The 15,000-nt window shown below is 48.3% G+C and overlaps 1 protein-coding gene across 1 annotated transcript in view; it reads left to right on the top strand.

Annotated features, from left to right (window-relative positions):
- The window catches only part of LOC139411855 (transmembrane protein 132C), a 293,386-nt gene extending 284,318 nt beyond the window's left edge, over positions 1–9,068 (top strand). Inside the window, exons 7-9 of the mRNA XM_071158596.1 lie at positions 213–486; positions 5,800–5,985; positions 7,848–9,068. Coding sequence (XP_071014697.1) covers positions 213–486; positions 5,800–5,985; positions 7,848–9,068 — 1,681 coding nt within the window. The remainder of the gene's footprint in view (positions 1–212; positions 487–5,799; positions 5,986–7,847) is intronic.
- The last annotated feature ends 5,932 nt before the right edge of the window (positions 9,069–15,000 follow it).

The following is a 15,000-nucleotide window of genomic DNA, read 5'->3' as shown; positions in this document are numbered from 1 at the left end:
ATTCCATTACACAGAGCTGAAAAAACGGCAGAAACTCCAGATGCTGCGGAGTGAAGATTCTAGACAACATCAAACCCTTACTGTGCTTTTTGAACAGGCTTTTCCAGTGGATGAATGTTTTGCCAGCCTACTGGTATTAGCATGAATAGCATGTGTTGCAGGGGCAGTTGGTTCATGACCAACATCTCTATGTCCCTCTTCCCCCTCCGTAGGCCCACCCGCGACAGTGAGGATGACGAGGATGATGAGAGGAAAGGCAAAGGCTGCACGCTACAGTACCAGTATGCCCTGGTGAGGGTGCTCACCCACTTTGTAGCGGAGCCAGCAGCCCCTGGCGGGGAGCTAGTCTACATGCTGGGGGTGGACTGGCAGGCAGACATCACAGACCTGGTTCTGGACTACCTGAAGGTGGAAGACCCACGCATTGCCCGGCTGCTGGAGGGACGCGTCCTGATGGGCAAGGACCTGGGCATCACCACTATCCAGGTACACACTTAGCCCACTGAGCTAAAGCCTCGGCCTCATCCCCATCCAGGTACACACTTAGCCCACTGAGCTAAAGCCTAGGCCTCATCCCCATCCAGGTACACACTTAGTCCACTGAGCTAAAGCCTAGGCCTCATCCCCATCCAGGTACACACTTAGCCCACTGAGCTAAAGCCTAGGTCTTATCCCCATCCAGGTACACACTTAGCCCACTGAGCTAAAGCCTGGGCCTCATCACCATCCAGGTACACACTTAGCCCACTGAGCTAAAGCCTGGGCCTCATCACCATCAAGGTACACACTTAGCCCACTGAGCTAAAGCCTGGGCCTCATCACCATCCAGGTACACACTTAGCCCACTGAGCTAAACTCTGGGCCTCATCACCATCCAGGTACACACTTAGCCCACTGAGCTAAAGCTTAGGCCTCATCACCATCCAGGTACACACTTAGTCCACTGAGCTAAAGCCTGGGCCTCATCACCATTCAGGTACACACTTAGCCCACTGAGCTAAAGCTTACGCCTCATCACCATCCAGGTACACACTTAGCCCACTGAGCTAAAGCCTGGGCCTCATCACCATCCAGGTACACACTTAGCCCACTGAGCTAAAGCCTGGGCCTCCTCACCATCCAGGTACACACTTAGCCCACTGAGCTAAAGCCTGGGCCTCCTCACCATCAGCGTTGTTCCCAAAACATCTTCCGCTACACAGATACCATGCCGTCCAAACCAGATCTGAGAGTGACACTTTGTAGACTTAACCAGTGAATGAGATCTGCAGGGAACTGTCTACGTCACCAGCCATGACCGTTTCAGTCACCAACCATGGTCGTCTCAGTCACCAATCATGGCCGTCTCAGTCACCAATCATGGCCGTCTCAGTCACCAGCCATGGCCGTCTCAGTCAATAGCCATGGCCGTCTCAGTCACCAACCATGGCCGTCTCAGTCACCAACCATGGCCGTCTCAGTCACCAACCATGGCCGTCTCAGTTAATAGCCATGGCCGTCTCAGTCAATAGCCATGGCCGTCTCAGTCGCCAACCATGGCCGTCTCAGTCACCAACCATGGCCGTCTCAGTCAATAGCCATGGCCGTCTCAGTTAATAGCCATGGCCGTCTCAGTCAATAGCCATGGCCGTCTCTGTCACCAACCATGGTCGTCTCAGTCAATAGCCATGGCCGTCTCTGTCACCAACCATGGTCGTCTCAGTCAATAGCCATGGCCGTCTCTGTCACCAACCATGGCCGTCTCAGTCAATAGCCATGGCCGTCTCAGTTAATAGCCATGGCAGTCTCTGTCACCAACCATGGCCGTCTCAGTCAATAGCCATGGCCGTCTCAGTTAATAGCCATGGCCGTCTCAGTCAATAGCCATGGCCGTCTCTGTCACCAACCATGGTCGTCTCAGTCAATAGCCATGGTCGTCTCAGTCACCAACCATGGCCGTCTCAGTCACCAACCATGGCCGTCTCAGTCACCACATTTTACCCCAATTGAACATTTATGGTAAATTCTGGAGTGGTGCCTGAGGCAGCATTTTCCACCACCATCAACAAAACACCAAATTATGGAATTTCTCATGGAAGAATGATGTTCTATCCCTCCAATAGAGTTCCAGACACTCCAGAATCTATGCCAAGGCGCATTGAAAGCGTTCTGGCTCGTGGTGGCACAATGCATTATGAAGACACTATGTTGGTGTTTCCTTTATTTTGGCACATACCTGTATACCAGTTCCTTTCCAAAACATCAGCTGTCTGTTTATATTTGCACATAATTATTTTTTTTGTGGAGTAATGGCATGATTCCCACATCAAAAATCTGATTGAAGGGCTCCCCCCCACAAACATAGCCATGTTGATTCATTCCCTTGCAGCACGGCAGCCATAAGCTCTCACACAACATCATTACGAACTCAATTAGCTGTCAGATTTGGGCTGTAATCTCACTGGTGATGGTATAATGCTGAGAGCACAGCATCATTCTTGGTGGCCTCATTACCGCTTTTCAATAAGACAATACGACCAGCAAAGAATAAATAAATGAAGGCGACAAGACAACTTCCAGTCGTTTAGCTGTCACACCAGATGCCCCTTTGCCATTGGCCCATGAAAAGATGACGTCACACGTCCCATCCATCGTCCTAATTACATTCTCTCAGCGAGAGATGACAACACTCCAAACTACTTTTATGTGTTAGCATATCTGCTGTTCCTTAATGGGATTTTTTTTGGGCCTGTGTGTTTTGTTTGTTTGTTTGTGTGTGTGTGTGTGTGTGTGTGTGTGTGTGTGTGTGTGTGTGTGTGTGTGTGTGTGTGTGTGTGTGTGTGTGTGTGTGTGTGTGTGTGTGAGCGCATGCTCACTTAAGTCTTCAGAAGTGATTTTGCAGCTCAAATTAAATTGCGTGACGATGAACAAGTACGCAAAGGCAATCAACGTTGGTTGAATCACACTGGTTGAATCACACTGGTTGAATCACACTGGTTGAATCACACTGGTTGAATCACACTGGTTGAATCACATTGGTTGAACCACACTGGTTGAACCACACTGGTTGAATCACTGGTTGAATCACACTGGTTGAATCACACTGGTTGAATCACACTGGTTGAACCACACTGGTTGAATCACTGGTTGAATCACACTGGTTGAATCACACTGGTTGAATCACACTGGTTGAATCGTGGAATAAACGTGGAATTGATGAGAAGTGTGTGAGAAGTGTGTTTAAGGAGGTAGCTGGGGGAGTGTAACAGTTTCTGGAAACATCTGGGTGTGTGTCACACCCATCCAGCCAGGGACCGGAGCCTCAAACATCCACGCAGCACGGAAGTCCCACAGATGGCTCTCTAACACCAATATAATTGAAACTCCAAAGACTTGGGATGGGAATTTCTACTGAGTTGTCCCTCGTTGCTGGCTATAAGCCGTCAGGACTCTTCAGATTTTTTGATGTTTCAATTTCTCCTTCTCCCTCTCCCACTACCTCCTCTCTCTCTTTCTCGCTCACACGGAGAGAGAAGTCCCAGTGGTGTCAATCAACAAGGGGCGGCCTGCCGTGGTGATGAGGGGAATCAGCTTGACTCTGACATGTTTGTTCCCCGATATCTTTTTACACCAATCACATTCAGCTGTCTTCTGGCGCACAGCAATTTTGTTAAAGGCTGTTCCTAATCTCTGGTCCCTGTCTATTCTTTAGGCTAAATTGTCATGATTGAATGTTGACATGTTTAAGTATACAGTATGGCTGGTGAGTGTGAGACAGACAGGAAGTGGCCTCTGAAGTATATGAACCCCCTGCAGCCTGAAGAGAACACCCTGCAGCCTGAATAGAACCCCCTGCAGCCTGAATAGAACCCCCTGCAGTCTGAATAGAACCCCCTGCAGTCTGAATAGAACTCCCTGCAGTCTGAATAGAACCCCCTGCAGCCTGAAGAGAACCCCCTGCAGTCTGAATAGAACCCCCTGCAGTCTGAATAGAACCCCCTGCAGTCTGAATGGAACCCCCTGCAGTCTGAATAGAACCCCCTGCAGCCTGAATAGAACCCCCTGCAGTCTGAAGAGAACCCCCTGCAGTCTGAATATAACCCCCTGCAGCCTGAAGAGAACCCCCTGCAGCCTGAAGAGAACCCTCTGCAGTCTGAAGAGAACCCCCTGCAGTCTGAATAGAACCCCCTGCAGTCTGAATAGAACCCCCTGCAGCCTGAATAGAACCCCCTGCAGCCTGAATAGAACCCCCTGCAGTCTGAATAGAACCCCCTGCAGTCTGAATAGAACTCCCTGCAGTCTGAATAGAACCCCCTGCAGCCTGAAGATAACCCCCTGCAGCCTGAAGAGAACCCCCTGCAGTCTGAAGAGAACCCCCTGCAACCTGATGAGAACCCCCTGCAGTCTGAAGAGAACCCCCTGCAGTCTGAAGAGAACCCCCTGCAAACTGATGAGAACCCACAGTATTTCTTTGCATACATTTTTCTACACAAAATATCACATTTTGTGCTGTAGTTGTAATTTAAAAAATATATATTTTAAAGAATTGTGTATTTTATTGGACAGAGAAGAGATACTGGTAAAGCTAGACAGAGAGTTTGGGGCCGTATTCTAAACCACGCCGACACCAGCTGACTTGCTGTAGATGGGGACGCTAACCTCTTACAGTGGTATCCAAATCAAAAAAAAAAAAAATCAACAAAAAAATCAAATGTATTTCTATAGCCCTTCGTACATCAGCTGATATCTCAAAGTGCTGTACAGAAACCCAGCCTAAAACCCCAAACAGCAAGCAATACAGGTGTAGAAGCACGGTGGCTAGGAAAAACTCCCTAGAAAGGCCAAAACCTAGGAAGAAACCTAGAGAGGAACCAGGCTATGTGGGGTGGCCAGTCCTCTTCTGGCTGTGCCGGGTGGAGATAACAGAACATGGCCAAGATGTTCAAATGTTCATAAATGACCAGCATGGTCGAATAATATTAAGGCAGAACAGTTGAAACTGGAGCAGCAGCACAGCCAGGTGGACTGGGGACAGCAAGGAGTCATCATGTCAGGTAGTCCTGGGGCATGGTCCTAGGGCTCAGGTCCTCCGAGAGAGAGAAAGAGAGAAGGAGAGAATTAGAGAACGCACACCTAGATTCACACAGGACACCGAATAGGACAGGAGAAGTACTCCAGATATAACAAACTGACCCTAGCCCCCCGACACATAAACTACTACTGCAGCATAAATACTGGAGGCTGAGACAGGAGGGGTCAGGAGACACTGTGGCCCACTCCGAGGACACCCCCGGACAGGGCCAAACAGGAAGGATATAACCCCACCCACTTTGCCAAAGCACAGCCCCCACACCACTAGAGGGATATCTTCATCAAATCAAACTGTGTCACATGCGCTGAATACAACAAGTGTAGACCTAACCGTGAAATGCTTACTGACAAGCCCTTAACCAACAGTGTAGACCTTACCGTGAAATGCTTACTGACAAGCCCTTAACCAACAGTGTAGACCTAACCGTGAAATGCTTACTGACAAGCCCTTAACCAACAGTGTAGACCTTACCGTGAAATGCTTACTGACAAGCCCTTAACCAACAGTGTAGACCTAACCGTGAAATGCTTACTGACAAGCCCTTAACCAACAGTGTAGACCTAACCGTGAAATGCTTACTGACAAGCCCTTAACCAACAGTGCAGTTCAAGAAGAGATAAGAAAATATTAATCAAATAAATATGAAAAATAACACAAAAAATTCTCAATTTCTCTCCATGTAAAACAATATAACCAGTGTGGTTGTTTTTTGTTGTTGTGGTTGCTAGGTCCTGTCCCCTTTGTCCGACTCTATCCTGGCAGAGAAGACCTTAACGGTGAAAGATGACAAGGTGACCATCACAGACCTGGGGGTCCAGCTGGTAGCGTCTATAACCATGAACATGCAGTCAGGAAGCAACCAGGCCATCGCACTGACCACTACCGCCCAGGACCTGCTGCACAGCCCCAAACAGGTCACTACACACACACACACACACACACACACACACACACACACACACACACACACACACACACACACACACACACACACACACACACACACTGACCACTACCGCCCAGGACCTGCTGCACAGCCCCAAACAGGTCACTACACACACACGGCTTAGGGTTATTGCTGGGGGTTTGGGTATAAGGTTGGGTTAGGGTTAAAGTTAGGTTTAAGGGTTAGGTAAAATAGGATTTTGAATGGGAATCAATTGCTTGGTCCCTACAAGGATAGTAAAACAAACATTTGTGTGTGTGTTTTAGCTCATGCATGCGTGTGTGTATGTGTGTGCAGATGTTCACACACACACACAAACGTAACCCCCCCATACACACTCACACACAAACACACACAACGAATGTTGAGTCAAGAAAAACATTGTTGTTATATTCAGAGAATGCCAAGGCCCTTTTCAATTGATCAAAAAATGTAAAATAAAATTTTCTCAGAGCAGGATTTGTGACTGTACAGTATATACATGTAATACGCAGTACTGAGCCAATAGATACAATACTACTGTATAAATACAGGGCACATACCCACTTTGTGCACAGACATACTGCACATATGCCTCAGGATGAATGAATGAATTAAACATTCTCTAGTTTGAAAATGTAATCCAAAATCATTCTCTTAGACCTCAGGCACATCTTCCAGTGAAAATATCCAAGGAAACAAATCATTCTCTTAGACCTCAGGCACATCTTCCAGTGAAAATATCCAAGGAAAAAAATCATTCTCAATCTATGATGCTCATGTCTCTGTAGTTTCTCGGGTGAAAACATATACCTGTACTGTGTATACTGATCTACAGTGTACTATATGCATGTGGCCTTGGGTAATTATATCAGGGTTTTATTTTCATTCTCTGGTGAAAACATACACCTGTACTGTGTATACTGATCTACAGTGTACTATATGCATGTGGCCTTGGGAAATTATATCTCAGGGTTTTATTTTCATTGGCATTATACAGTAATTGTTGCTTAGTTTCTATTTATCTCTCTGTTGTCAAGGGGGGGGGGGGGGATAAGTTGTTGTTTCCAACATAGACGCTTAATTACTTTTCTGGGATGGTTTAGTTGTAACTGACTTATTAAAGAATTCTTTCTGGATTAAAAAGTAATGGAGTTTTCACTTTTATAGGTGGAAATTAATACTTTAATTAATGAGTTTGGGGTGAGGGAAAACAAACTTTTATAGGTGGAAATTAATACTTTAATGAGGTGTGAGGGAAGACAAACACTTTTGGCTTTGCTTTGTTATAAATCACACAATTGTATAGAATGTTTAACAACCCAAATTCAGTTACTTGCCAGAATATTTTCCCATGTTATTGTCAGGCCTAATAGATGCTGAGGCCATTCATTTTCCATTGAGATTGAGATGGCTTTTAGCTGCCAAGGACAAGAGAAAAACGGAGCCTGGGTCGTAGTGACTCACTCTGTCTTGTCTTTCTCTCTGTCTCTCTCTCTCTCTTGTCTGTCTCTTGTCTGTCTCTTGTCTGTCTCGCTCTGTCACTCTCTCTCTGTCTCTCTCTCTCTCTCTCTCTCTCTGTCTCTCTCTGTCTCTCTCTCTCTTTCTCTCTCTCTCTGTCTCTCTCTCTCTCTCTCTCTCCATCTCTCTCTCTGTCTCTCTCTCTCTGTCTCTCTGTCTCTCTCTCTCTCTCTCTATGTCTCTCTCTCTCTTTCTCTCTCTCTCTCTCTCTCTCTCTCTCTCTCTCTCTCTCTCTCTCTCTCTCTCTCTCTCTCTCTCTCTCTCTCTCTCTTTCTGTCTCTCTTTTGTTTTATTTTCCTTTGGCTTCCTCTGCTTCTCCAACCCACACAGGAAGCTGTCATCAGCGCCTGGATCCAGTACAGTGACGGCTCTGTAACTCCCCTCGACATCTACGACCCCAGAGACTTCACGCTGAGCGCCACCTCCCTGGATGAGGCGGTGGTGTCCACCTATCAGGAGCAGCCACTGCGCTGGCCCGTGGTGGTGGCCGAGGGTGAGGGCCAGGGACCGCTGGTCCGAGTGGAGATGGTCATCTCCGAGACCTGCCAGAAGTCTAAGAGGAAGAGTGTCCTGGGTATGGGTGTGGGCAGCGTCAGGGTCAAGTTTGGCCAGAACGACGTGGAGCTGAGGGGCCAGGACGAGGGAGAGGGCGGGCTGGATAACAGCACCAGCGACCAGAGACAGAAGGGCCTGGAGGGAGACAAGGCTGGATCGGACGGCTGGAAGCACACCAACGCTGCTTCAGACCGTGAGGAGGGCGCCATGAGGAAGACTAGCACCACCACTAAGACCGCTGTCACCCACCGGGCTGGAGGCAACAAGCACAGCAGTGGGGGCAACAACCGGGGGACAGGGGGCCAGAACGCCCCCGTGGACTACACCAGCTTCCCTGCCCAGGTGGACGTACCTGGGGGCGCGGAGAGCGACCTGTCTCAGACCCTCCGGGGCTTATCCGACCTGGAGATCGGCATGTACGCCCTGCTGGGGGTCTTCTGCCTGGCCATCCTGGTGTTCCTCATCAACTGTGTGAGCTTTGCCTTCCGCTACCGTCACAAGCAGCTGCCCGCGCTGGAGCAAGGCAACATGAACCACGCCCACGACTGGGTGTGGCTGGGCAACGAGGCCGACCTTCTGGAACACCACAGTGACCAGCGCCAGTCGCCGCACCAGGACGAGTGCACCACCATCATTGATCGGAGTGAGGGCTACGAGGAGAGCAAGTATCTGCTCAACGGAGGGGGTAATGTGGAGGTGCAGAGGACCTCCACCCATGGCCAGACCCTCCCCCGCTCCCTCTCGGAGCCCCGGCAGTGCGCCGGCAAGGATCCGGCAGGCAAGGCAGAGCCTCTCAACAACTCCCCCAGTGCTGCCAAGCGCAAGCGGGTTAAGTTCACTTCCTTCGCCACAGTGCTGCCTGACGATGGGGGGCCCTACACTAACTCCATCCTCATTGGCAACGAGGACGATATCAAGTGGGTGTGCCAGGACATGGACCTGGGTCCATCGGCAGAGATCAGAACCTACATGGAGAGGCTACAAGACAATCTGTGAGAGAGAGAGAGAGAGAGAGAGAGAGAGAGAGAGAGAGAGAGAGAGAGAGAGAGAGAGAGAGAGAGAGAGAGAGAGACAGAGAGAGAGAAAGAGAGAGACAGAGAGAGAGAGAGAGAGAGAGAGGTGGGTAGAGAGAAGAGAGAGGTGGGTAGAGAGAAGATAGAGGTGGGTAGAGAGAAGGACAGGGGATAGGAGAGAAGGTGACCAGGAAGAGAGGACAGAGGGTCGGTATGGGGAAGGACAGGGGATAGGAGAGAAGGTGACCAGGAAAAGAGGACAGATGGTCGGTATGGGGAAGGACAGGGGAGAATGTGACCAGGAAGAGACGACAGAGGCTGGGTAGAGAGTGACCAGGAAGAGAGGACAGAGGCTGGGTAGAGAGTGACCAGGAAGAGAGGACAGAGGCTGGGTAGAGAGTGACCAGGAAGAGAGGACAGAGGGTCGGTATGGGGAAGGACAGGGGACAGGAGAGAAGGAGACTAGGAAGAGAGGACAGAGGCTGGGTAGAGAGTGACCAGGAAGAGACGACAGAGGCTGGGTAGAGAGTGTCCAGGAAGAGACGACAGAGGGTGGGTAGAGAGTGACCAGGAAGAGACGACAGAGGGTGGGTAGAGAGTGACCAGGAAGAGACGACAGAGGGTGGGTAGAGAGTGACCAGGAAGAGACGACAGAGGGTGGATAGAGAGTGACCAGGAAGAGACGACAGAGGCTGGGTAGAGAGTGACCAGGAAGAGACGACAGAGGGTGGGTAGAGAGTGACCAGGAAGAGAGGACAGAGGGTGAGTAGAGAGTGACCAGGAAGAGACGACAGAGGGTGGGTAGAGAGTGACCAGGAAGAGACGACAGAGGGTCGGTATGGGGAAGGACAGGGGACAGGAGAGAAGGTGACCAGGAAGAGACGACAGAGGGTGGGTAGAGAGTGACCAGGAAGAGAGGACAGAGGGTCGGTATGGGGAAGGACAGGGGACAGGAGAGAAGGTGACCAGGAAGAGACGCCAGAGGGTGGGTAGAGAGTGACCAGGAAGAGAGGACCGAGGGTCGGTATGGGGAAGGACCGTGGACAGGAGAGAAGGTGACCAGGAAGAGACGACAGACGGTGGGTAGAGAAAGAATAGAACAAAGAAGGAGGATAGGGTTGCAAATGGTTCCAGACAGTAAAGCTAGAGAGTGAAGATATATGGGCAGTGTAAATTCACAGAGAACATTAGCTCTGAGGACATATTGAACAAATATGTGGTCAGACAGCAGTGCAAATGAACATACATGAACTACAGAGTCACATAGAATTAGCCTACCATGTAAGTGATTCCAGAGTCAGAAATTGATTTATTTCATTGTAATCGTCTTTATATATTTATAACAACATTTGTTTAGGTCTGAAGTAATACACATACAAATTATATTATGTATTGTGAAATTGTTTTGCCTCGCAGACATGGCAATTAAACCTTGCATCATGGCAATTTAGAATATAATTGTCATATTTCAGAAAATGAACATGACATATGTTGGCATACTAGTCTTACACAACAGCCTGTGCTGTCAATACTCTCAATTCTCAATTGCCAGGAGATACTGTAAAGGTCATTTTTTTAACTGTGAATTTCTGGAAGTCCGTGCTCCTTCTTTCTCTTGGGATTATGTCCTCCTACTCAGAGTAAATGCACAACAACACAGTACTATCTGGCTCTAACCCTTGAACCCTGACGTTGTCATCATCAGCGCACACAACCTGTGTGAAACAATATTTTTTTAAACTATGTCACAACAACAACGACATGTATAAGAAGACAAGTGTAGAGAGTGTGATTTGTACAGTGTGAGGACAACTCTGTAGTTTCCCCAATCAACGCATTGTTCTGGAATTCTGAGTTCTAATAGGGGAGTCTGGGAAAGAAATGTTATTCCAAGACTCCAAGACAAAGGTATTCACTTGCACAATGGACAGAAACTGAAAGTAGCCAATGGAGGTTGTTCTCCTGTTAGTCTAAACTAGCCTGACCCTGGCCTCTTGTACCTTGTATCTGGACAGGAATGCAAAGACTGCACAACAGGCCGGGGACCTCCACAGAGCAAGACAGGGCTTTCCAAACCCTGGATGTGGATGTACGACTGAGGATGGGATCTAATGTAAACTATGTCCTGTAGGACTACAAACACCAGAGACTCTGTGGTGTTCAGTACACTACAGAACCCTAACAGGACCTGCGACAGTGGAGTGTCATAGTCATCAGAGTATGTTGTTGTGTTCGCCCCCCCCCCCCATACATTTTTGTCAGGCTCTGCATTTATGTACATTGGAACATTAACCGACCCCCCCATGTTTCTTCCTCATCTGACAGATTCTTATGTTTGATTTTGAAAGATGTGAAAGATCTGTCGTTCCCTTCCCCTGTTGTTTAATTTATTTGATGGTCAGCAAGGAGAGCGAGAGAGAAGCATCAGCTCTCAATCAGCTCAGTGAGAGAGGAGTATCAGCTCTCAGTCAGCTCAGTGAGAGAGGAACATCAGCTCTCAGTCAGGTCAGTGAGAGAGGAGTATCAGCTCTCAGTCAGCTCAGTGAGAGAGGAGTATGAGCTCTCAGGCAGCTCAGCGAGAGAGGAGTATCAGATCTCAGTCAGCTCAGTGAGAGAGGAGCATCAGCTCTCAGTCAGCTCAGTGAGAGAGGAACATCAGCTCTCAGTCAGCTCAGTGAGAGAGGAGTATCAGCTCTCAGACAGCTCAGTGAGAGAGGAGTATCAGCTCTCAGTCAGGTCAGTGAGAGAGGAGTATCAGCTCTCAGTCAGCTCAGTGAGAGAGGAGTATCAGCTCTCAGTCAGCTCAGTGAGAGAGGAGTATCAGCTCTCAGTCAGCTCAGTGAGAGAGGAGTATCAGCTCTCAGTCAGCTCAGTGAGCAGAACATCAGCTCAGTGAGAGAGGAACATCAGCTCTCAGTCAGCTCAGCGAGAGAGGAGCATCAGCTCTCAGTCAGCTCAGTGAGAGAGGAGCATCAGCTCTCAGTCAGCTCAGTGAGAGAGGAGCATCAGCTCTCAGACAGCTCAGTGAGAGAGGAACATCAGCTCAGTGAGAGATGAACATCAGCTCTCAGTCAGCTCAGTGAGAGAGGAACATCAGCTCAGTGAGAGAGGAACATCAGCTCAGTGAGAGAGGAGTATCAGCTCTCAGTCAGCTCAGTGAGCGGAACATCAGCTCAGTGAGAGAGGAACATCAGCTCAGTGAGAGAGGAACATCAGCTCAGTGAGAGAGGAGTATCAGCTCTCAGTCAGCTCAGTGAGCGGAACATCAGCTCTCAGTCAGGTCAGTGAGAGAGGAGCATCAGCTCTCAGTCAGCTCAGTGAGAGAGGAGCATCAGCTCTCAGTCAGCTCAGTGAGAGAGGAGCATCAGCTCTCAGTCAGCTCAGTGAGAGAGGAGCATCAGCTCTCAGTCAGCTCAGTGAGAGAGGAGCATCAGCTCTCAGTCAGCTCAGTGAGAGAGGAGCATCAGCTCTCAGTCAGCTCAGTGAGAGAGGAGCATCAGCTCTCAGTGAGCTCAGTGAGAGAGGAGCATCAGCTCTCAGTCAGCTCAGTGAGAGAGTGGCATCAGCTCTGTCAGCTCAGTGAGAGAGGAACATCAGCTCTCAGTCAGCTCAGTGAGAGAGGAACATCAGCTCTGTGAGACAGGAACATCAGCTCAGTGAGAGAGGAGCATCAGCTCTCAGTCAGCTCAGTGAGAGAGGAGCATCAGCTCTCAGTCAGCTCAGTGAGAGAGGAGCATCAGCTCTCAGTCAGCTCAGTGAGAGAGGAACATCAGCTCAGTGAGAGAGGAACATCAGCTCTCAGTCAGCTCAGTGAGAGAGGAGCATCAGCCTTCAGTCAGCTCAGAGAGAGGAGCATCAGCTCTCAGTCAGCTCAGTGAGAGAGGAACATCAGCTCTGTGAGACAGGAACATCAGCTCAGTGAGAGAGGAACATCAGCTCAGTGAGAGAGGAACATCAGCTCAGTGAGAGAGGAACATCAGCTCTAAGTCAGCTCAGTGAGAGAGGAACATCAGCTCTAAGTCAGCTCAGTGAGAGAGGAGTATCAGCTCTCAGTCAGGTCAGTGAGAGAGGAGTATCAGCTCTCAGTCAGGTCAGTGAGAGAGGCGTATCAGCTCTCAGTCAGGTCAGTGAGAGAGGAACATCAGCTCAGTGAGAGAGGAACATCAGCTCAGTGAGAGAGGAACATCAGCTCTCAGTCAGCTCAGTGAGAGAGGAACATCAGCTCTGTGAGACAGGAACATCAGCTCAGTGAGAGAGGAACATCAGCTCAGCGAGAGAGGAACATCAGCTCAGTGAGAGAGGAACATCAGCTCTAAGTCACTTCAGTGAGAGAGGAACATCAGCTCAGTGAGTCAGGAACATCAGCTCTCAGTCAGCTCAGATGAACACTCACACATAGGGAAGAGTGGAAGTGCATTGTAGATTGTAAGATTGCAATATTTATATATAAATGTATTACCGAGAAGTTGATGTAAATAAAATGCTTCAGAGTGCTAGTTGATAAGAGCAGGTCACTAGCCAACATGAGGATGTTGGTACATTTTACAGTGCAAAGGGAGGTATGTTATACACAGTATATCTACCGTTGCCATGTTAAAGTGTTTCTTTTTTATTTTCATGGTTCTTTATGGTTCAGTTCAAGATGTTGAATCTAAGTGCTTGTAATTGTACAGGGTAAGAATTGGTTTGCCTCTCCATTCAGATGAAAGTGGTGGCAAATCTTACACACCAAATCCAGAGCTCGTACTCACAGGGGTAGGCAACTCCAGTCCTCGGGGGCCTGATTGGTCTCACACGTTTTCTCCATCCCCTGAAAACACAGCTGGTTAAATCAAATGTCATTCTAAACTGAACATCATGATTAGGTGAATGTTGGAGTCAGGGGTGTTAGCTGGGGCTGGGACATAACTGTGACACCAATCAAGCCCCCCGAGGACTGGAATTGCCCATCCCTGTTAAACATAGAGAGTAGAACATAAACACAGGAATGGAAATCAGATTCCAGCGATGAGAACTGCGTAGAGACAATTATATACGACTGACCACGACGTGCAGTTAACTCGTTGACCACAATGATCCAAGACTTGAATGGATTTTCAAACTGTAACCGTAAGTTCCGGAACAGATCTCCTCACAGACCCTCAAGGCGTCCACCAAAGCAATAGGACATGGAACCTGAAGATGATAATCAATGGAATTCTGTTATGTTACACCTCAAAACACAACAACAGATGTGAAGTCTAGGCTCGTTTCATGAAGCGTCAGAACAGTAATACGAATGCGTTTTGTTTTGTGGTTATGCGATGCGATCAAAACCTCCCATTTTGTTTCCGTTGTAGTGAAGTAAAAGTACTTGGTAAGTAGATCAAGTGTTTCCCCGAGCAGTGAAGAATGGGACTGAAAAGCAATATGTCCTGCTGAGCCTCTGGAGTTTCTACTCAAGTCCTTGTCATTGTTTTCTCTGAGCAGAACAGAAAGTGAAGCAAACAGACTTCCTAATATGGATGCCGTACATTGTGTTGAGTGAACCATAGATGTTAGTTCATTTCTGATCTCCTTTCTTTTCATTTTTCCGTATTTTTGATTTTTGTTTTTTTCACAGTTATGTTTTAAAATGCAAGGGTTTTGTGGACGTGGACAATAAAGAGATCTATGTATATAAATGCCTTGAAATGTTCCCCTTAAACCTGTACGGCTTGTTATTGCTGGTTCTTCATTGTCTGGTTATTTGACACAACAGCACACTGCATTTCACAGGAAGGACACTTCTCGACTTAATAGTAAAAAAGAGGGTAATAAAACGATAAGTGGGATATCAAGAGGAAGGTATGTTTATCCTCAGAATATTATCCTCAGAAAATTGCTGTTGTATTGCTGTTGATGTCTTCTGCTGAGGTCATTTCGAAAAAATGGCT

Source organism: Oncorhynchus clarkii, chromosome 6 (genome assembly GCF_045791955.1).
Source record: "Oncorhynchus clarkii lewisi isolate Uvic-CL-2024 chromosome 6, UVic_Ocla_1.0, whole genome shotgun sequence".
Lineage (NCBI taxonomy): Eukaryota > Metazoa > Chordata > Actinopteri > Salmoniformes > Salmonidae > Oncorhynchus > Oncorhynchus clarkii.
This window is presented reverse-complemented; position numbering and strand designations above follow the sequence as displayed.